The sequence below is a fragment of the Grammomys surdaster genome, unplaced genomic scaffold, assembly GCF_004785775.1.
Source record: "Grammomys surdaster isolate TR1022 unplaced genomic scaffold, NIH_TR_1.0 259, whole genome shotgun sequence".
Lineage (NCBI taxonomy): Eukaryota > Metazoa > Chordata > Mammalia > Rodentia > Muridae > Grammomys > Grammomys surdaster.
The window spans coordinates 2,362,853-2,386,313 of record NW_021604700.1 but is presented as its reverse complement, the minus strand read 5'-3'; the positions used below and the strand labels follow the sequence as shown (position 1 = coordinate 2,386,313).

Sequence of the window (23,461 nt, the reverse complement as noted above, 5' to 3'; positions counted from 1 at the left end):
TAGCTTGTAGTCATAGCTGACATGCTGGTGCTGTAACCTCTGTAAGATCTGCATTTCACATACAGGGCTGAAAATGCCACATGTTGCATGTCCTGACTTTTTTCTTTTAGAATCCCAAATGTGTTTTTACAGAAAAAGAAAAAAAAAAAAAACGGGAAGCCCTGCCTGGTAATATCAGTATAAATAACTACTGCACATTGAGTGGAAGTTGTATTCCTTACGTCATAAGCACTCGTAGATGTAGGAAACATGTTTGCGACATCAGTGCCTTGACATCTATTCTAAAGAAGCTTTCGAGTATTTTACTGGGAACACCTGCTGTAAGGTGCCGTGTGCCCCAGAGTTTCAGGGTCCACCCTTGTGTACTTCAGAGGGTGTGAAATAAGAAAGCATTGGAATAAGTGCCTGTTCTACTTTTGTTTTCCAGCATGCATATCTCTGAAAGCCAACAAGAATTCTTCAGAATGCTGGATGAAAAAATTGAAAAGGTAAGAAGGCAAATAAACTATATTCCTTCAGGATGAATACACTCACTGCAAGGTAGGATAACGATACTTTTAATTCCGTGTTCTAAATCTTCTGGCAAAGGATTGGACCAAAACTCAAAAGAGTACATACGGGAATGATGGGATAGAGCCCCCTGGGGCTGTAGGCTTCTCTAGCTCATCCTAGTAGAGCAAATCAGGTAGAGGCCATTGAAAATCTCAAACCTCATACTGCAAGGGGTGCTACAGCCTGAAAGAATTCATCAGGACCTCCGTGTGCCAGCCACTTCTCTGAATTCCTTACAAACATCTTGTATCTGTTACTACCCTCCTCTAGGCAGTGACCTTTTTGCCTCCAGAGCACACAGCTATTACAGGTGACACAGAGGGCTATTGTCTGCATTTTACCGAGACTCCCAATGCTTGAGTAACTTTCCCACAGTTGCCTATCTAATACAATGGTCCTCTTAAGCTACAGCTTCACTCTCTACAGTTTCAGTCAAGTGAGGTCCAGAAACACTAGTGAAGAAGTCAACTAATAATTCGTAACTCTTACGCAACTCATAACAGCTGTCATAACTATTATTCATTGTCATTAACCTCTTACTGTGCCAGATTCATACATTAAGCTTTATTGTACACGTGTAAGTATGTGTGCATATTCACACATGGTCTAACGATTGTCCAGTCAGTGTGCATCCACGAGAGTGATCACCTAAGATGACAGAGCTGGAAACTTCTCACACCCGGTACTGTGAGTCGGAGCTGTGCTGTTACACCACAGCACTGCTTGCAAGTTTGTGGGGATGCCTCTGTAAAAACCATCCCCCACTACCAACTGCATGGAAGGACAGCACATGCAGTAATGGAACCCGGTGCTTGGTAGTAAAGGACTATACTTCTGACATGTATACCTATGTTACCTGTAGCTGTTTTAAATGTATGCCTTCTACGTATAACAAAATATAAGGTAAGAAGGCAAATAAACTATATTCCTTCAGGATGAATACACTCACTGCAAGGTAGGATAACGATACTTTTAATTCCGTGTTCTAAATCTTCTGCCAGCCATTTCTCTGAATTACTTATAAACATCTTGTATCTGCTACTACCCTCCTCTAGGCAGATGTCCCATCTGTGGCTAAGCACTCATAGTCTCTAACTCTTAGCCTCTTAATACCTCTCTGCGTTAACTCCTGCCCACTGCAGTCAGAGCTTCTCCAAGCTAGGTTGGAAGCAGCACATTTCTATGGAGATAAACATATATAGGAGGCAGTTTGGCAACATGACCATTTAGAAAAATGTCAATAGATTTTCCTCTGTGACTTCCCTGGCCGTGGGTTTCTGGCCATGTTTGCAATATCACGCATGAATTTCCTTCCAGGGAGCAGACCTCAAATCCAATCAAAAGAGTAGTTGGTTACCCCGTTGACTGCTACTGTTGAGCTGTGGGTGCAGGTTGCCTGGAAGATCAGTATTGTAGCAGGCAGAGCCCAGTGATGGGCAAAACCATTGATATCTTCACGCTCCAGCAGCCTGTGTAGAGCCTTCACCTCTGTGAAAGCCAGCTAGTGGGGAGACTTCTGATTGGCTCAAGACTGGTTTCTCTGTGTCCTGCATCCGCAGTGTGATGTCTCCAGCAGTAGGATGTTACCATCTACTTATGGTGGTCAAGCAAGAGCAATGGTTAGAGCCTGTATTATTTTGGGTGCCTCTGGGTGTTCTCTGAGGAGTGACTTGTATGGAGATAACCCATGCCTGGCATTGAATTTTTCACTTAAAAACTGGTGTCTTTGGAGAGCAACATTATTTGCTAACGTGGGGTACTTCTGTGCAGACTCCTTAAAAAATATTTTAGTTTACATACTGGTGGAGTTTCCTAAGGCTTCTTCATAACTGTAATGCATATTATAGTTAACACACCCCTACATCTCCTTTACACACCCACACACTCATGCCCACTCAGACCTTTAGCTTCCAAGATTCTCCCCTGTTCACTCATAACACATATGTCTCCTCTTAGGTTTTTCACTTGCATTACAGGACCATGCAGACATCTTTTTGGTTAAGCCTTCTCCTGACCCCTTCTTTCCCCTCCCCTCCACTACCTGCTTGAGCCATTCTTCCTCCAATATCTCCCTCTCTACCTCATTTCTCCTATATTTTACTATTTCCTCTTTCTATATTTGAAATAAGGATACTCACACGAGAGAGAATATGTGGCTTTTACTTTTTGTGACCATTTCATCTGGACATCTCTCCCTGAAAATCCTGCCTTATAGTTACACTGTTTAATGAAAGATAGAGATGCTCTTGGATTTGGAACTATTTCAGAGTAGACCCGGTTTCAAAAGTGGACCTAGGAAAGTGTAAGCTCATAGTCTCCTTCTCGTGGAAGAAGCAGCAGCTGCCACCAGTGTGGAGCTAGAGATGGAGAAAGAGCTTAGCGGTGCTCCACAGAGGCCCCTGCCCGGCGGGAAATAGTATAAGTGTGTTTCTTTGTTTTCAGTAAAATACTGGTCTGTGTCTGCCTTGACATTGGAAACTTCATTTCAGATCAATTACCAAACCTCACATACTGGTTCCAGAGATGTTCAGCATGCTGACATCATTTTGTTTAGTGAAGAGAAGCCAAAAGGGAAATATTTTGTTCCCACTATGATAAAGATCTTTTCTTTTTCTGTTTATTTGGCTTCCTCCACTACTACGTGGTTTTTGTTTTTGTTTTTGTTTTGCAATTAAAATATTTTGCCTAGTAGTTCAGGGTAGACTGGAGAAACTGAAACCTGGATTTTTAAGTTTTTTAAACATTCATGATCTCTGGCAAGGCATTAAGATGATCTCGTCCCTTCTCAGCAAATTCCCGTGGCTGAAACTCTGTCTCCTTTACTCATTGCTTCCGTCTGAAGCACCAAGGAGAGAACATGACTCCTGTGGCACAACAGAAACACCGCTTTTTGACTTGACCGAGCGCTAGGTAGAGCCTTCCCTAGACAAGGAGGATTTCAATACTTTTCTTTGTTGTTCTTCTTTTGCTTTGGTACTGATAACCAAACCCAGAGCCTCATACATGGTGCCTGCTGGGCAAGTGTTCTGCTTCTGTGCTGTGCCCCAAGCCCAAACATATGTAACGTAAGAGAAAGCCGTTACTCCATCCGCTATGAACTCCCTTGGTTTCTCCAGATGATGCCCTGCCCTGTGGACCATGTCTTTCTGGTCCTCCTCTCTCCTCTAGAATTCATCTTTTTGCATGTGCTGTTCTAAGAACTATTGAAACATTACACATCCAGAACTCAAAACACCCCTCTAAGTGCATGTGTTTGCCTCTGTGAGATCCTAGCTATCATTTATAACCAAAACTTAACTCGAGTTCTTCCATGTAATTTTCCTGGGCTTTTAAAGTACTGGTAAGTATTTCTTTGATCAATACAAGCATGAAGACAACTATAAACACAGTTCAAGTCATCTTTGGATATCTTTTTAGACTTTCTTCAATCCATTTTCACCTGGAGCTTTGCGCTAAGTATCATGCTGAAAAGTTTTGAGCTGGTGAAAGTTTGTCTCTTCCTTTTCTCTCCCTAAATTTTACAAAGCCAGCCCTGTGAGTAAAGCCTGGCTTCCCTTGACTCATCAGTTGCATTTCCTAGATTGTGTAGGGCGTGGGTTGAAATTGACCTCTCTGTCCTCCTCTCTGGATACGTAATAAAAACTCTCACTCCTCAAAACAGGTGTAAAAGCACACTAGGGTGCCAGACTGAGGCCTGCTAGTTTGTCTGTATAGGAAAACTCACTGTGTGTATCCAGTCTGCTCTCACCTGGGGTGGCTCAGCGGGACTACAGCTGACTTTCATACACAGTTAGGAGCATGGTCTTCTAAGAACTTACTAGTGTCCCCTTTCCAGTACACTTAACACGCTGATTCAGCGTCTGCAGGCTTCAGCTTTGAGGTCCCGTGCCTCTATGACCTTAACCCTTGGCTTCATTTACTTTATATCTCTATATAACATCCCAACTCCCAAGCATTGAGAGGCTGATTTAGAGGTTTATCTTCAATTCTTTTACAATTATTTTTATAATTAGTCTTCAGAATAATGGTTTCCTTATGACATTACACACACAGACATTACCCTCTCTATCCCATGAGTTCATTTTAAAGTGAGTTTCTCGGGGCAGGGCGGATGGTCCAGTGGTCAGGTTCTTGCTGCATAAGCATGAGGACCTGAGTTCAGATTCCAGGTCCCCAAATAAAAAGCCAAACATGGCAGTACACACCTACAATCAACAGCTCCAAAAGGAGCAGACTGTAGGAGCTGAGTAGTCAGCCAGTCTAAATGAAGCAGTGAGCTCTGGGACCAGTGAGACCCATCTCAAAATGAGACAGTGAGCAAGAACCTCTGGCTTCTACATGGTCACACACAAGTAAGCCCACTCACACACGTATATACAAAAACAAGCATATACCCACAGCACGTGCGCGCACCCACAAAGAGAGGGGAGGGACGGAGGGAGGGAGGGAGGGGGGGAGAGGGAGGGAGGGAGGGAGGGACAGTGTGAGTTTACCATGGACCTCTTTTGCTGACGGTGGACTCCTCCATTCTGTTAGACCCCTGTTACTCCCTGTACTAAACACAGGTTTTGCTCCATAAGTCAGATACTGAGGCCTTAAAACATTCTCCTCGTTTGGGAGAGTTTTGGAGACTCCAGGTACCATTTCACTAGGCCAGCTCAGAGAAGGTTCTGGTCCCACCCTACTGTTGGAGCTAAGTGAAGACAATGGACTTAAAGGAGCTTACGGTCTGTTCTGCTTCCCTTTGTTCGTCCCTTAGGTGATTAATAAACTGGACTAAAGGGCACCTCAGACTCATTTAGGATTAGGTGTGCTTTGGTTCTTGGGATAGGAATTCATGCTGTAGTCCAGGCCGGTCTAGAACTTACTGTGTGGTCCAGGGTAGCATCGAACTCACAGCAATTCTCCTGCCTCAGCTTCCTGAAAGCTGGGGATACAGGTGTGCACTACTGTGCCCAACTTTGCTTTGTTTTAGGTCATTAAGGTGAGTATATCGGGTGGTGAGGAGGACCTGGGAGGAATTGGGGAAGGAAAAAAAGCATCAAAATATATTATGTGAAAGTTAATAAAACAAGCAAAAAAAACCTTTATAAAGGCTGTCCCCATTAAAATATGTATCCTATCAAATACACAGACTCCATGGAATCTGTCCATGTGCCCCAATTCCTGCTGTTGCAGTTTCACTGCTATGGATCTTACAGAGTGCAGCATCTTAGAACTCAGCTGGACCCATAAGCACACAGGACCCTGATATGTGTGTATCTTTGACTTTAGGACACAGTGTCGTTTGAGTGAAAAGTGTCCCCTGTAGGCTCATGTGTTTGAACCCTTTGTCTACAGTGGGTGGAACTGTTTGGGGGAGATTGTGGAACCTTTAAGAGGCGGAGCCTTGCTGGAGGAGGTGTGTCACTGGGACAGGCTTTGGGGGATCTGTAGCCTCCTTTTGCTCCCTGTTCTGTGTCTCCGCTTCCCATGTGTGGATAAAAATGTGATCATCTGACTTCTTGCGCCTGGCTGTTGCCATATGTCCCTGCCTTGATGGGTGTTTCCCTTCTGGAACCATGAGCCAGAATCAACCCCTTACTTCCTAGGTTGTGTTTGATCATGGAATATAATTTATCACAGCATAGAAAAGTAACTAGTACAGGAGAAAGCCATGGAAAGTCCTCCCGAGGAAGCCCATTTCTCCTTCCTTCCCCATTCCCTTCATTCTTATGCCTAAAAGTGTCCTTCTAAATCCCCCACTCTTACGTGATTTTCATACATTGGCTTTCTTGTTGAAATTCCTCAGGGCAATACTGTTTGAGTAAATGTCTAAAGAAAAGCAGGATATGACCCGGAAATCAGTTGGTTTTAAGATGCGAGTTTGTTTATGTAGAGACCTCGTCCCATGGGATGACCATTTATTTACACTTAGAAAATATGAGGGTCCATGAAGGGCCTGACTTCCATGGGCTTTAAACTATACTGATTGGTAAGAAATAATATGGCAAATCTACATGTTTGAGGTTATTTCAAGGACCTTTGTCTATTACATCAAATCGGGTCAGTCTGGCCCATGCCCAGGGGCACTGCATCAGGCACCAGAAGAAACACACTATTTACCTGATGCAGTCCTAAGTATGATGCTGAGTGTCGTACACTGCCGGCGCGCGGGAGCGGTGGTCCCGGGCCAGGGCATGTTGTTCAGTCCCGCTAGACAGAGCCGACCGGAAAGGCTTCTCATCCCCCTGTCCCACGAGCTGACACACAGCTGGGGGGGACACTGGACACGAGCCAGCGCAGGCAGCCGCGAGGCTAGCTAGAGTCCCTCTCCCACCTGTCCGCGCGGGAGTCTTGACTTACACGAATCCGGAATTCACGAGACATGTGGAGATTTAAGATGCGTTGATTTATTAACAGACAGCGGGTTTGGGTGGTGTGGAGCTTTCCCGAAACATGTCGGAAAGGGTTTGTTTATATATTAGAAGCGGGCTGGGCTTCAGGTAATACATAAATTTTGAGGCAGAGACCTGTTTGTCTCGTGACCTAGCGAGGGCTTTATGCTAGGTCTCTGGGTTTTGGGTGCATGGCCGAGCACCCAGGATTTTACAGTCCCACAGCTGAGCTCTGGGCAAATAACTCCCTAAGGACAGATAGTCTCTGAGTTGCTGGAGAACCAAATACAATGTTTGGACACGTGCAGCTTATGAGACACACTTTACTTTTGGGCAGTGTGTTTAAAGGCTCCTTCCATGCCTGAGACTAATGAGAAAACATGGGACTATTGTGTACAAGCCTAAAAAAAAGTGCCACATGGCCTGCAAAAGAAGTCATGGCGTATGTTAATTGGAAGTAGGCTTGGCTGCCATGATCATTACATAGCGCAGTTTCCCGCTAGGCTGGAGATGCGGCCCAGAGGGTGAAGTGCTGGCTTAAGCATGAAGAACCGGGTTCAGTCCTCAGTAGCTGATAGAAGCTGGCCACAGTGATGCACATCTGTAACCCAGCACTGAGGGAGGGGACACAGGAGCATCGCGGGGATCTCTGGCCAGCCAGGTTAGCTGAAACAGTGGCATCAACCTCTGACCTACACATGCACACGTGCACACACACACTGCAATGTCTTCCTCCATGATGGGTATGTCATCAGACTGCAGCCACAGTGCTCCCTTCACCCCCTGCCTTCCCATCCCTCCCCGACTTGTATAGCCAAATGAAAGCTGCGATTACAGAGAGTGAGGATATGACTCACTCCTGGTTTGTTTCTATTCCTGCGTCTAGCTTTGTGCAGATGACTTAGTAATCGTGACCCTGGTGTAGTGGTTACTAGTGAAGTGTGAACACAGTCTGACCTTTAAGAATCCCAGCATTCCCCTCTGGCTCATAGGAATTATTAATGCGTTCAAGGGGGCATGACTGGGGACTTCTGGGGACAGTCGAGCGGAATAGGTGGGCCTAAAAACCTTCAAGCATCTGCTCACTTTCCTGTGCAGAGCTTGAGTTTCAGAGAATTCATGAGGTTCTGTCAGCCAGGTTCGTTAGGGATCAGCAGAAGTATTCGGGTCCTTAAGCAATAAGAGAGAGAAATGAAAGAGAAGCTATGGGGGCTGTGAGGAAGGCATGGCCAACAACCCTGCGGGCTCAGCGCAGTAAAGCCGACAGTGAATGGCTTCATCTCGCCACTGGACAAGGCAAGAGGCCCAAACTAGCATTTGGAGCAAGAGGACACTGGAGTTTAGGTCCTGATCTCGTTCTGATGCTGTTCTCCATTTTCCTTTACCCACCCCCTCCTCTGCTCTCTCTGGTCTCCTCCCCTCCCCTCCCTCCCTCTCCTTTCCTCCTGGCAGCCCTTCTGCTGTTTGAATTTGGCATCCATGAGCATTGCTGTAACGTTACAAGTGCTCTGGGAGAGAATGTCAGTCTTGGGTGACTACTGTTATTTTAAAATACCTAACTAAATGTGGTAGCACACACCTAAAATCTCAGCTTTTCAGAAGGCCAAACATAATCATAATTTCAAGGCCAGTGTGTACTATAGCATGAGGTGAACACCATCTTGGGCAATTTAGTGAGACCCTGACTCAAAATCAAAAGTTAAAAAAAAAAAAAAAAACGGGGCTAGAAATGTAGCCCAGTGGTTAGAGCACACTTGCCTAGGAATTAAAAAGTCAAAAAATATTGGAAGCATTGAGCAAATCTCTAGTCTCACTTGTGTTAGTTTCCCTAGAACGTAGCTTAAGATATGGTGGTTAGGTAAGCGATACAGAGACCACTGGGCTTCAACAGGCAAACGTTGTAAGACAGAGAGATGTGGTCGGGAAGATGCCCGTTGCTGCCCTGGATACGAGATGCTTTTCACAGTTTGGAGCAACATGGGGTCACACAGCAGGTACATTACCAGGGAATTCCATCCACTGGGCCCAGAGGGGGATCACGGTACAAGGGAAAGCTTCAAACCTGAGCCAGATCCAGGAGCTGGCTCCAGCTGTATGACTCAGGCTAATCACTTAAACTCTCTGATCCATAGTTTCCACACCAAGTAGATTCGGATGATGATGCTGACTTGGGAAATTAAAGAAAAATATAGACACAGAGCTATGGCTTGGCCTACATGTCCTGTGTTCAGTGGATTTTCTGTGCACCGCTGAGCATTTGAGAGGTCTATGATAGAAGCTGAAAATGAAGAGTTGACTCGGCTCTTGCCTAAGCCAGTCCTTCCTGTGGCAGGCATCTCTCCTTAGATCCAGAATATTAGAATGGGATGACTTCCCAGCACCCTGGCCGTCTTGCTGTTCTGTAGCACAACCTGCACACTGAGTCAGTCAGTCGGTGGCAGGGTACAGCTGAATCCTCATCTAGATTTTTCCTGTTTGAGACGTCTTTAAACTCCTGTAAGTTTTTACAACTTGCTTTTTTTTTATGAGACTTTTAAAATTGTACATTAATATCAGCCCCAGAATGCTTGTAACAATAATGATGACAAAAAATAGTTAAGAAAAGAAGCACTGTCAGCATCACAGAGATAGTGAGGCTGGCCTCACTGGCTCCTTTCATAAGCTTCAGTTAAGCACAGTTAGTCAGTCTCTGGACCAGCAACGGGAGGTACAAGATAAACTATTAGAACAGAGGGCTTGCTTTTGGATACTTCTAATCCAGAGGCATGACTGTTGAGTTGTAAGGATGTGTGGAGAATGCCCTACCCGGGTCTTCCCTCTTCATCTTCGTCTTTAGCGAAGAATGGAGCTGCCCAGTGTCTGTCAGTCATGAAGAATCAGGAGGCACGTTGCGCTTGCATAATTCTTTAAGTATTTATTCTGGGGCCTCTTGTTATTCCTGGAGAAATCTACTGCGTGGAGGTGTAGTCTGCTCGTTCCTCGAGGACTCTGCCTCTTCTGGACAACCTTGTCTTAAGTTCTCCTCTCTGTAAGAGGTGAACTAAAATGTTCTACACCCATATTTTCAATCTTGATTTTTGGAAGTTTGGGGCTGGCAATCATAGCTGCGTCCTCTCTGGGTACCCAGTGAATGACGGCAGACAGAAGGAGCCCGGGGAAAATCCTGACCCAGCACCCACCTTCTTAATGAGTTGAGTAATTCCCAGTACAGATCCAGAGCTAGTTTGGAGTACACTTGTAACTTTAAAACATCAAAAGGTTTGTGGTTAAATTATATTATATATATATTATATATATATATTATATATTAAATATATATATATTATATATATATATATGAACTATATGTAATTCAAACTATTAAAAACTGTCTACTAATGTAGGTATATACTCATGAAATTTTCCACAGCAATCTGTGTTAATAGCAAAAAATGAAAATGTAAGAAGCTGGAAGCCACTGAGCATTCAGCAGCAGAGGAACAAATTAAATCTTCTACATTGCAGTGTTATGCAGCAGTTAAAAGAACTGAGCTAGACGTATAGATGGCACAGTTCCATTTTTCAAATAATATTAAATGAACAGAATAATTGTTTAAAAAATGTATGTTGTAAAAACTACTATATTTTTATAGTTAACATTTAGCAAATAGATACCAGATACCAGTCAAATACCAGATATTGACAGGCATATGATAAATGCATGTGTATATATTCACATTAGCATGGTATATTCTATTTGAAATATTTATAAGTGTCAGGTAATTTTTATGGTATGTATTTAAATGTACAGACACACATAAAAGAATAATATACTTGACATAGTATAATGTTATTGATATGATAGGACTGTTAAAGTCTCTAAAGGCTTGGGGTGGGAATGTGGCTCAGTGGTAGAGTCCATACCCTTGTCTGAGTTCAAGCTATAGCATCAGAACTGGAAAAGCTGAAAGGATGAATACCAAACCTGTAGCGATTGTAATTTCACTTCCTAGTTGGGAGAGTTGGTAGACACGAGTCACAAAGTATGAGGCAGTCTCGTGTCTCAGTGGTAGCTAGAGAGTTCTTTGTACTACTCTGAAACTTTACTTTCTCGGAGTCAGGAGAAGTCCATGAAAACAGGAATGTGTTTATAACAAACTGTCAGGTGGCAAAAAGGCAGATTACATAGCGGTCACTGGGCATGCTCACATCTTCCACTGCACCCAGCATGTGCGGCTGTCCAGAAGGAAAGCTCCAGGAAGCATTAACATCCTGTCTGTGGGCCGTGCACTAGGTCACCTGAAACATTCCTATTTTAGACTTCACTTGAAACTCCTATTCCCAAGGCTCCCACGGTCGGTCATAGCCACAGATAAAACTGAGTTTCCTGGCCCCCAGGAAGTGCTGTGCTTGTTGGCCAGTTGGTCAGAGGTGTGGCGACTCTTAATTTAATCAGCATTTCATAACCCATTGAGCCAAACGGTCTCCACATAGAATTGATGCTGCCACCTCGGCCTCTGAAATTGTGTCTGAACCCCACGTGGTTGCCATCCTCCCGACATGTTTTCTTGGGACATACACTGGGTCAGGCTGACCAGCAGACAACTCCAGATACACAGTGAAACCCAGTGGACCCCGCTAATCTTCCTTTCTGGAATGTGGGCAAGTTTGCCCACCTTAGCCATTCCCCGGAAGAAAGAAGCCGAGTGGAAATGTTCTCCAAACCCAGAATACACATCCAAGAGGCCTTGCTACGTCCTGCTTGACTAGCTCGTGTTCTACCTCACAGTTCTTACAGTCGTTGTCCCTTGTGCTTCCTGTTCTGAGAGCCAAGAAGAAGGACGGGAAGGTGACCCTCCTAATCCAGCAAGCAGTGTCACAGCCCTGTGGGGAGGAAGAAGAACAATCATGTTAAAAGTTGACCACCCTCTCCGTCTTCAGTGGGCCTAGTCTGTGGGGCAGTTAGAGTGGTAAGCAATGTCCTCCACTTCTGCACTGGGACTAGTAAGGCCGGTCACCATCCTTTGGGGAAGTGGAGAGGCATCTGTGATCTAACGTATGAATAAGCTGATGGTCCCAAGACTCTTAGCATCAATCAAGTCAAAGGGGTGGGACTTGTTTTCCCAAATGTCCAAATGACCATGGTTGATGGTGTTTTAAAACAGTCTCACACTATGTAGCCCAGGCTTGCCTCAAACTCATAATTTTCCTGCCTCTGTCTCCTGAGTGCTGGGATAGTTGGCAATACCATACTCAGCCTTATGGACATTTTATGACAATACTTCTCTCTCTCTCTCTCTCTCTCTCTCTCTCTCTCTCTCTCTCTCTCTCTCTCTCTCTCTCTCTCTCTCTTTTGTTTTTTTGTTTTTTCGAGACAGGGTTTCTCTGTGTAGCCCTGGCTGTCCTGGATCTCACTCTGTAGACCAGGCTAGCCTCGAACTCTCAAACTCAGAAATCTGCCTGCCTCTGCCTCCCAAGTGCTGGGATTAAAGGCATGTTCCACCACTGCCCGATGACAATACTTCTCAATCTTCCTAATGCTTCGACCCTCACAGTGTGGTGACACAACCATAAAATTATTTTCATTGCTACTTCATAACTGTTATTTTGCCACTGTTACAAGTTATGATATAAATATCTGTATTTTCCAATAGCCTTAGGCAACCCCTGTGAAAGGGTCATTTAACCCCCTACCTCCTACAGAGGGGTTACAGTTTACAGGTTGAGAACTAGTGTTTTATAGGAACTTGGCTGCACTTGTTAAGCTGAAGCCGGGGCCAGATGGAACAGAGCTTCAAATGTCTACTAGCTGGCCCTCCCAGAGGAAGTTTGCCCGTCTTTCCTCTGGGACATGGGTTTGGTGTGGCCTGGAGAGTATCGGCATCCCAAGTGCTTTATCCTGTATCCTCCTCATCTCTGTCTTGTGGTGAAGAGCTTCACTGAAGTGATGGAAGTACCAAAGTCAGACAAAGCTTGGGAAATGGAGCTTTAAAAGGTTCTGCACTGCTCTTGCTGCTGGTGGATGGTTGTGTGGCTACAATGAATCTGGTGCCAGGGGAAGGAGAGGGGGAGGTGGGCAGGGGGCTACACGTTCTGTGTTGAAAATGAAAAGCCCTGTATCCCAGGACTGTCATCGCTTCTGTTATCTTGGGATCTTCCTGAATGTGGTCCGAGCAGCAGTCAGAGGCGGTCACGCTCTGCTGCTCCTCACCAACCAGGCCTTTTTCCCCCCGACTGAAATGATAACGTCTGAGCCTAATTAGAATAAAGCTCATTAGAGACAGAGACAGCCATTAATGCCTCCACTGATTTTTCTAATGAAATAAGCTGGGGGAGGAGACTTTAACAGGCCAGCTAATTATTTTTTGTTTCTTCAGCATTTCTTCCGTGTTTAAAACTGTTGTTGTAAGCTGTCACTGGACTGTAAATGAAAATGGAGCTGGAGGTGACGTGTGACATCTCCAGCCCTGGGGAGGGCGTCTTCTTCCAGCCCACAATCCTGCTGGGAGTTGTAAGACCCCCCTGGCCCATTGTGCTTCCTCTGCATTCTGGCTAGTGGCTCCTAGGTGCTGAAGCCATGAGTGTGGTTATCCTGCCTCCCTCAGTGTGGTTACCCTCCCTCATGCTCCTGGTTCAAGGCTGAATGTCCACATTCCACAGAAACTTGCATATGCCGTTGCCTCAGGACTGTGCTGAACAAGTTCTGAGCCAGCTGGGCAGAGAAGGGAAATTCCCTTTGAATTTATCTCCAGGAATTCAGATGGGGCAAGCACATTAACCAAAATGTTCCTTGTTATTCAGATAGCAGTAAAGCCTCACGGTGCCAGGTAGAGGCTGTTACAGAAGGATAACTGTCATTCAGACCTGAGTGTGTGGCAGGGCAGAACAGTTGCCTAGCATGCATGACACTGCAGGTTCAGTCCCCAGGACTGACAAAGAAATCAAAGTAGAAATGCTCCCACATGTGCTGCACATTGGAATAGCTTAAATAGATACAAATGATGGTTTGTGGACAGTGGGATTCTTGTATCAACTTCTAGCCCCTTCTCCGTACATCCGCCTGGCTCCTTCCTCCTTTCCATACTGTGAGAGCAACAGAAGCCCACAAGCCGGCCTGGCCTATGCTCATCCTGTAGCTACAGTTGATCCTGTTGAATTGTTAAAGAGGACAGTGGGCTCTAAGATACACTGACGGCTTCCTTCTCTAGTCAAAATGGCAGAGTATTTTGTTTGCTAACACTCACCAGCTTCCTTTCAAGATGGAGTGTTCACGAGTGATGTGACTGAAGGCTCACAGGATTCCAGTAGACACCAAAGGACAGATGAGCACAAAGCATCACCTGTCCTCTCAAGTAAGGGAGGCCACCATTTTAGCCAAAATTACTGTACACCCTGCTGAGGTAAAGTAGGGCCACCAAGAGGGAAGAGACAGGTTCTCCTTGGAGCCTCTGGAGACAGACCGACAGGAAGATGCCATATTAGACCCAGGTCATATGGACTTAGGTAGCCAGGCTGTGAATGCTGGAGAAGTGTGATGACAGAGAGTAGTCAGTGTAAGTGAACAAATGACTGGGGCACAGAGGGTACGAGAATACGAGATACTCTGGAGCTGTCTGTCTGGTGGTAGGCAGTACATGAGCGTATCTTAGTACCTGTTTACAGATACTTTTTTCCGTGTCTAGAAAAAAAATGCTGCAAGATAAATACTTGTAGTTATAAACTTGACAACATCATCAAGGTATAATGGTTCTTACAAACGTATGCAGCTAGCTGATTTTACATGCACAGCCCAATGGTTTTTAGTAAGTTAAGTTTGCCCAACTGCAAACCTATCACACACTCTTAACTTTAAAACACTTGTATTGTGTTATTCATGACTTTGCTGCTTGCTTATAGTCAGTCTCCAGTCCCCACCTGTGGTCATGTGTCTTTGGGTTTTTTTATTGCTATAAAAAAGGATACAGATCTTCACATGGCTTAATGGGGATTGCCAGGTCACTTTAGAAGCATCGGTACCCACTGTACGCTGCAGCTAGCTGGGAGTGAGGCCTGCATCTACTGTACACCCTCAAAAACCGACTGCCATGAGTATTTTATCTTTAATCGTTTTTATTAGTTCTCTTTAATTACTAAAGCAGAGTATGTTTCTCCTTGTGTGCTTTTGGCTTGTATTTTGTTTCGAATGAGTTTTCACCCTCTGCACTTTACCTCTCTTTAGGGTCCTCTCACACATGTCTTCATTTAAAAGAAAAGTTTGCATTTTTCTTACAGTTTCCTTAGATTTCACATTAAATCCTTTGGTTATTTTTGCCAGTGTGAAGTTTTTCCCTTTTTTTAATGTGTGAGTATAAATATGTGCAGATACAAAGGTAGGAATATGTCTGTCTCTCTGTCTGTTTGTGCACACACATGAACGCACCGAAAGACAACCCTGGGTGTCACCCTCAGGAGCACCTCTCCTTCCTTTGAAGCAGTCTCTTCTGGCCTGGAGCCCACTAGTTATTGTGCCCTGACTGGCTAGCGAATTCTCTGTCTCCACCATGCCCCACTGTGTGTGTGCTTTGGGGCGGGGGTGCACTGTGTGCATATGTGTGTGGAGACTTGGAGGTGACGTCAGTGACTTCCTCAGACATTTTCTACCTCAGTTATTGAGACAGGGTCTCTCTGTATCTGGAGTTTTCCCAGTTGACTAATCTGGCTAGCAAGCTTGCTTCAGACACCCAGTACCTGCTCCTGACTACTGAGATCACAGGTGGCCATGAGCCCTTCCCAGCTTTTTAAGTGAGTTCTGGAGTTCCAAACTCTGTCCTCACACTCAGCCCCAACACCAGCTTCTACGTGGATTCTGTAAACTGAAGTTCGTGTCCTTTTGGCTGCAAAACAGGCTCTACAGACTGAGCTATGTGATGTTGATTGTATGTTTTTACTTGTTCAGATACACACACACACACATACACACACACACACACACACACACAGTGTTATGTTCTGGTAAAATTTTAAGACTTAAGACACTATCAGATGCTTAATTTCCATGCATCTTACTCTGTAGTTCTGGAATAGAACATTCAGTATCTGAGAGGGTTCTGGACATTTGCTTTTTGTTTATAGATATGTCTTTTAAAAGAAGGAGAAGGAAAGAAGAAGAGGAGGAGGAAGGGGGAGGAAGAAGAGGAGAGAGGGGAAGAGGAGAAGAAAAAGAAGATGGTTGATTGATTCAGAGTCAAAGGAGTGTTGAGACAGATAGAAGCAGGTTAGTCTCAGGAAATGGGACCAAGGTCGCCATCAGTCTGCAGAGACATCCACTGAGTCCAGAGGCCAAGAGCACACCTCTGGGGGTTACAGGAATACAGGATTTAGCTGCCCGGTTCTAAAAAATTTTAGTTTTTTCTTTGTTTGTTTTGTTTTGTTTTTCAGTGCATGGGGCAGCACATGCCAGGTAGACACTTTATCACCAAGCTGTACCCTCCTTTCTTTGTTTATATGTTTGTTTGGGTGCAGGGTTTTGATAAATTGCCAGAGCTAACTTTCAACTTGGAAACCTCCTGCTTCAGCCTCCCAAGTAGCTAAATATTACAGGTCTGTGCCACCAGACCCAGTTTTTCCTGTCATTTGAATCTATACCAAAGTGGCCTGTGGCTCTTTCAAATAATCTCCCTCCTGGTCATCATCATTCAAAGTTTCCTTTCTTGCAACATCCTGGGTCCTTCAGGAGAACTTGATGGGTCGTTCGAACAAGGCTGGGATCCTGACTGACAATTCCCAGCTCCAGCTGTGTCTCCGGGTCTTTACGGAGGTGTTTGTTTGGGGTCCCTTTATGGAGGTTGGAAGGGCAAACTTCAGGTAAGAGACCTACTGTGCATCACTCAGCCTCCTCTCTCCTGCTTCCTGACTCCTGACAGCTGAATGTTTCATGATTCTGGTCTTTAGCAATTCTTGAACTATTTAAATGAGACATGAGTTTCTGTTAGCCCCTGGCTTGCCCAGGGCTGTATACAATGGGGGTTTCCACAGGGTGTGGAGACTGGATTCCCTATGCCATGTGGTACCTCTTAGCTGCTACCAAAATATTTGATCCTCTGAGCTGTGGTCAGGTGATAAGAAAAAGGAAATAGACTGGAATTTGAATTTTCTTATCAAGTCAATACAGTCTCACAGAAAAGGCAAAGATTAGTGCAGGGATCTTGGGCTTCTCTGAGATTTACTCACAAGCCACAAGGCTCCACTCCTGCCCTGCAGGGCTGATATGAATAATAAATGAAATGACGTCTGCAGAGAAACTCATGGGGTTGTTCTCCAACTTCCTGTAGCAATTACAAACATTTAGGGGAACAAATCCCCAGGATATGAAGGTTTCAGGATCTTGGTTTTACAGAGGGCTTATTCAGAGTCCCCCCTCAGAGGGTGTCGTAGAGGGTCTTTGTGTGGTAGCAGTAAGCCTGGAGGATGTGAAGTGGTCCTTTAGGTTATTTGGTTGTTTTGGGTTTTTTGAGGATGTGTTTCCACCATGTGCTCTAGGAGGCCAGAAGGATGTCATGACTCCCAGATCTCAAGTTACAGACGTTTGAGAGCTGCCATGTGGACACTGGGAATTGAACCCAGGTCCTCTGCAACAGCAGCAGTGCACTTAACCACTGAGCCATCTATCTCTAGCCCCGAGTCCTTTAGTAGTTTTATAATCTTATAGCTCTTTTGTATAACACTAAACCCTGTGTTATCAATAAGTACAAAAGATTTTATATATATGTGTGTATATATGTGTGTGTATACATACATGTGTGTATGTGTGTGTGCATGAATGATAGCTTCCAAGTTCTTCCTCATGTCAGAGGAGGGGCCCTCTCAACCTCACTGAGCTACCTAAACCTCGGCTTAGATGTGAGGCTTTATTTTCACATAAGGTGGAGAGGAACTTTATTTTTTTACCATAGAACTTGTATGCATGTACAAGAATTGGGGTTCAGATCTGCCTGGGACACACTGCTGAGGAGGGAACAGAGCTCTCTGGCCCCTGTCAGATCACACCTTCTAACCACAGCCCTCAGTCATAAGGTTTTTCGTCTTTGCTGGGAGCCTGAACAAACCCACTGTTTATACTAACAGTGAGAACAGAAGTGGCAACAGCTAACTGTATTGATTACCTGACAGAATGATGTATTTTTCTATACATAACCCTGATCACAGCGCTATTGGATAGAGATCATGGCTGTGCCCAAGAAAGCAAAGCTGATTATTTTACCCAGCATCCATCAGTGAATCCACTGAGTCTCCTCGTCCAAGCCACATGGAGGGCATCACGTGATGTTTGTGACCCTCTGCTGCTAGATTTGTATGTATCCTGTATTCCATGCTAGAAAATAAATTCCAAGTAGTCAGGAACCTTGAGGGTCTCCTTTACAGCTCTGATTGAGAGAATTAGCTCCTATCTGCTCTGGGCCAAATCGAGGGACGATGTCACCAGGAAGGCTGTCATGGGGTGACTGCTACCAACATCCTCTTCCTGGGAGCATTGATTGTTCATTTTCTCCGTCTACTTGAGGTTTTATGCCGCAAGTGAATGAAACCTCAAGTTGACCATGGACTTAGACATTCTGCAAAGCATGGAGGAAGGCAAGGAGAGGTCTATCATTCCTGCTTCTGTGGGTCACAGTGTTTCACTGTATGGCTGTGTGTGTCTGTGTGTGTGTGTGTTGTGTGTGTGTGTGTGTGTGTGTGTGTGTGTGTGTGTTTTGTTTATGCATATGAAACATACTTGTATACATGTACCCACACACTGTGAAGAAATGATCTACTAGTCACGATTTAGACACTATTAATACTAACTTTGAACAGCCATGTCAAATAGCTGCCATCATTTTTATTTTATCAGTGAGAAAACTGAGACTTAAAAGAGGTAACTTTAACAAGGTACCAAGAATCAGCAAGAAACACAGCCAGGATTAGCAGCCAGACATGAGACTGAAAATTCGTTATAGTGACACTTAGCATTACGGAAGTGTGAAATACTCCCAATGTGCAGATATATAACAAACATTTAAACATGTTATATATTTGAGGAATAATTACATTCTAAAAGATTAAGTATTTGTGTATTTAAGAATGGATTCCAATTGTTTAGAAAATTCTGTGTTTGTTTGAAAAAAATTTTTTATTAGATATGCTGGAAGGAACCATGGGCTGAGGGGTTAGAAAAATACCTCTAGGAACCAAAATGTGTAGGGTTTTTTTTTTACTGTAATAAAATGTGATTTATAATATTACAAATTCAGCCTGAAATCAAAGGTAATACACGGTAAACAAAGAGGTGTTTGCTTCATGCACATCAACTACAGAAGTGAAATAGAATAAAGAAAACTAACATATAGTGCCATCTACAATTTTCAGTTATATTGTGTGAGGTTCTTATTTTTATATGTTACTGAGCCAAAAGATCTGTTTTTAAAGGAGAATTTGTCCCCAAATCTAGAGCATCTAGCTTGTACTTGAAGAGAAAAATCCGTGATGAGTACAAACCAAATAATCCAACTTGAACTTTCATAAAAGCTGCTTCTGTGACACTGTGCTGACACAGAAATACAGTTTTGTCTTGTTCTGTCTGAGGAGACTTACCCTGAGGAACTTACATACTTTGATCAGGACAGCCCAGCCGGGTCAGATATGTAACCTCACTCTTGGTCCCAGCTGTATCTTCACAGTGGAGAGGGGATAGGAGATGCTCCAAAGCAGCGGTTCCCCCCTGTCCTTAGCCTGCCAAGAACCTGCTTGCTGGCAGGCTCATCAAAGGTCCCGTCCTTGTAGTCATTCATGATACCAGGCACAGCCCCAGATCTGTCACGCGTGTTCATAAAATCCTTATTTGCTGTTCATCTAAACCATTTTAGAGTGAATTAAACACTCGGGCACCCCTGGATTACACACCCTCCTCCTGTGACATTTTAAAATCCAAGCGTGGGGAGGGAGCTGCAAAATGTGAAGGGAGGCTTCCGGCTGAGAGAGAAAACTCCTGGCTGCATCAACACTTTGACTTTCTTGGTGTAAGCTGTATCTCATACATTCCTGTAATATAAGTTGAGATAAATTGTTACCGGCATTTTTAAAAAGCTTATTATGGGCTTGATCTCTCATGCCTTGAAGTAAATAGAGCTTAAAAAAAAAAATCAGCCAGTGTCTGCGCATGCGCCATGAGTGCGTGCATCCTGCGTGCGTGCTCCATGCGTGCATTCCTGAGCGTGCTGCATCGGTCTGTACCCAATGGTCATTGATGAATACTTGATTCTATTACAAAGCAGACTTAAGTCGGAAGGAAGTGGATCAGCCATAACTGTTCCAGACCCTGGTTTAACTTGTTTATTCACGTGACCTTTGCTTTTTTTTCTTCCCAGGGTCGGGATTACTGTTCTGAAGAAGAGGATATCACATAGCATCGATTCTCCCAGTCAGACCAGGAGCTACTACTGTGTAAATAGGTTACACCCCAGTTGAAACCTTTGCAAAGGTCGGTTCTCTTCACTGAAACAGCACTATAGCAAATGAAGACCGTTCCATATCCTATGCCCCATTAAATTACAGTTTTTCTTAATGAACCTGCAAAGGAATATTGCTAAACACAAACACACACACACAAAAACTGTTCTGGAACTTTCTTTGTTGCTGCTAGTTAAAACTTGTTGCAACTTTTCACTCCTCTCGTGTCCAAGTACGCAGCAGAATTCTGCAGTTCACCTTAAAGATACTATTGGTTTCACGACGCTCTCTAGCCTGTTGTCCCTACGATGGGGTACAGGTGAACTCTGATACAGACGTCAGTTCTAGCCTGGTTCTGCTTTGATGTCAAGCATCCCCTCCCCTCCTTTCTCTTTATCCATCTCTCTTGAGTGGTCCAGAGATGGCCTGAGCCTTGCTTCTCACTGATAACGTGGGCCTTTGGACATGGGATGGTGGCCATGGGTGAGCCTAGTTTCTCTGCTCAAAAGTAGAAGAGCCACAATTGATTGAAAGCATGTTGTGACCTGACTCCCGGAAGTGACAAAGGAGCGAGCAATCGAGCTATAGGTTGTTCCACTTACTAGGACTCTTAGTGCAGGATTAAGCTTGTAGCATTGGCTTTTGCTCAGATGCAAATGGAAGTGTGACCACGTGACCACAATCATTTTCAACCCCTCCCTCCTCACTTTTTTTTTTCTAAGAAATAAACATTTTGCTGTTTTTATGTATCCTTGTCTTCTCCCATTCATCCAGTTCAGCATTTTAAGATGACCCTAGGTGTGGAAGCTAAGTCCTCTTTCACAGTGACACTGGTGATTGCCCTCAATGGCCCCCCACCCTACTGGTGACATCTACCATGGTTTGGAAGGGCTGTGAGTGGTGAGAGGAGATAAGGGGACAACCCTGTGACTTCTTAGGAGGGCTGGAAACCACCGTTAACCTTTCATTCTGTGCTATTAAAACACACTGTTTTCTGATTTCCCCCCTCAATATGTTACGTGAGCCTTGCTCCTTCATTTGTTTCTGTTTCCAGCTCTGGTAGTGAGGGTAAAACATGTCTGCCTACTAGAAAACATAGGACATTCACACTGGTGATCTTAACTTGGAGATGTGAAAGCCAAAAGCCCCTGGTGGTGGGGAGTGCTGACTGTGTGGTCAGTAGAGTTTATTTTTCCATACTATATGAAGAGGACAATCTCTTCTCAAAGACAGAAGTAATATTTTTAACAAATATTGTCACAAGTAAATAGCAATCAAAAGGAGAAAAATAACTTTTGTATTTTTTTAATCATGTTTGATAGCTTTGATGAGGGTTCTCTTTGTTACTTTCAGGGGAGGGTACTCTATTAAATGCCACGCCAGGGCATTTAATTTAATGCACGCCAGTCCAGGGTTGAGCTTGTCCTACACACACACACACACACACACACACACACATACACACACACATACACACACACACAAACACAGAGAGAGAGAGGTGGGGGGAAGAGGAGAAAGAGAGAGAGAGGAATGCTGTGTTTTTCTCTCTGAGGGTTGTGAATTTCAAGGGTCTCACTATCAGCTGCCTGCCACCTTGGAAGGTGAAATAGTTACAAGCGAGACAGTTAAGATGTTTCCAATTGTCTGCCACAGACTAGGACAGGAAGCTAAATTCGTTCTTACCAAAATGAGCCTTGACTTTCAAAGCTGTCCACAAAATGGCAAGATTCTTCATCTCCTGTCAGACCCAAGGCAGCAAAAGCGAGGGGGGGGGATGCAGCCGAGTGCTATAGAAAATGGACTCGGGTGTTAGCAACAAAATCCTATAATTCATGCACCCGGCAGCAGCTATTTTGGGGATCAGCTGTGGCTGTTACATAAATAGAGTTTCAGCCAAAAGCTAAGGCTTTTTATCCAGCCTCAAGCAGAAAAATGCAGGGAGAGTCTAGCAGTCTAGGGTTTTAAGTTCCCTCCCCCTTGTATGTTTTTTTGGCCAAAGGACGAAAATAGTTTTCCTCAACTGTAAATGAACTGCTAAACCCCACCTCAACTCTGTTCACTGGAGACTTTGTTCACTGTTCTCTGGATGGCCTTTTCCGGGATCTCATGTTCTTATCAAGCAAGAATGAAGTGAATGTTAACGTCTTCCATTCGACTCCTCTACATGGTGTCTAAAACAGTGTCTTCCCAGAAGACCAACTCCCAGTACCTGAAGATGAGACACCCATGTCCCTTTCCTCAGCCACGGTTAGCATTTGGATGTTACTCATGTCTCTTGGGAACCTCATTTTTGAGTGTTAATGAACCCCTAAGTGCTGTTAAGGAAACAGCGGTTTTCCACGGTTCTCTCTCCCGTGTTTTTTCACGAGGATACCTTGCTGTACAAAAGCGATTCTATCTTCAGACGCGTGTTTGGTTACCTCCAGGAATAGGTCCAAGAATTGGGATGGTTGACTGGGTTGGCATGAAATGCTTGACTGTGCTAGCAACACTCAAAACTGTCTGTTTTTCATTTGTTGGTTTGAATCATAAAATTGTCAAGTGATTTGTGTTTGTACTTTATTTTTCTAGATCTTCTGGAAGGATCTAAATTAAAAATATGTGCCCCTCCCCCATACCAGAACATTAAGCAGATTGTCTCAGGTATAATGAAAAGAATTACCCAGTAGAGACGGTGGAACATCTTGCTAGTTGTCCTGTCTGTAGGACTTGGGAATTGGGAGGAGGGAGGAAGGGAGGAAAATGGCCTAGAGAAACCAGGAAATAAATGTTGAAAAATGGACAGAAGTTATCCATAGAGCTTTTAGTGGCTATGAGCTACGGCAGTTGATCTAGTGGCCAGTGGGTGGAGTGGGCCTGCTCGTGAGATGTGTAGCTGGATTACGTACGGCTCATGTCCTCCACGTTGTAGAGTTGTAAAGGTTCAGCAGTGTGTGTGCAGCTTTCTTTTGCTTGGCAGAGATTCAGGACCATGGAGTACTGCTCTCATAATTGAATACGTGTTTCTCACTGGCAGACAAACTCAAAAGAGGCTTTTTTACCTCTATGAGGCCTCCTAGCCTGAGGCTTAAGCAGGAGCATAGAGT

The 23,461-nt window shown here is 44.4% G+C and overlaps 1 protein-coding gene across 2 annotated transcripts in view; it reads left to right on the top strand.

Annotated features, from left to right (window-relative positions):
* The window catches only part of CUNH1orf21 (chromosome unknown C1orf21 homolog), a 202,717-nt gene extending 179,713 nt beyond the window's left edge, over positions 1–23,004 (top strand). For both annotated transcript variants that reach the window (XM_028775755.1, XM_028775754.1), the window contains 2 exons: positions 428–488; positions 20,291–23,004. In XM_028775755.1, the coding sequence (XP_028631588.1) occupies positions 428–488; positions 20,291–20,329 (100 nt within the window). In that variant the 3' untranslated portion in view covers positions 20,330–23,004. The remainder of the gene's footprint in view (positions 1–427; positions 489–20,290) is intronic.
* Positions 23,005–23,461: the final 457 nt, after the last annotated feature.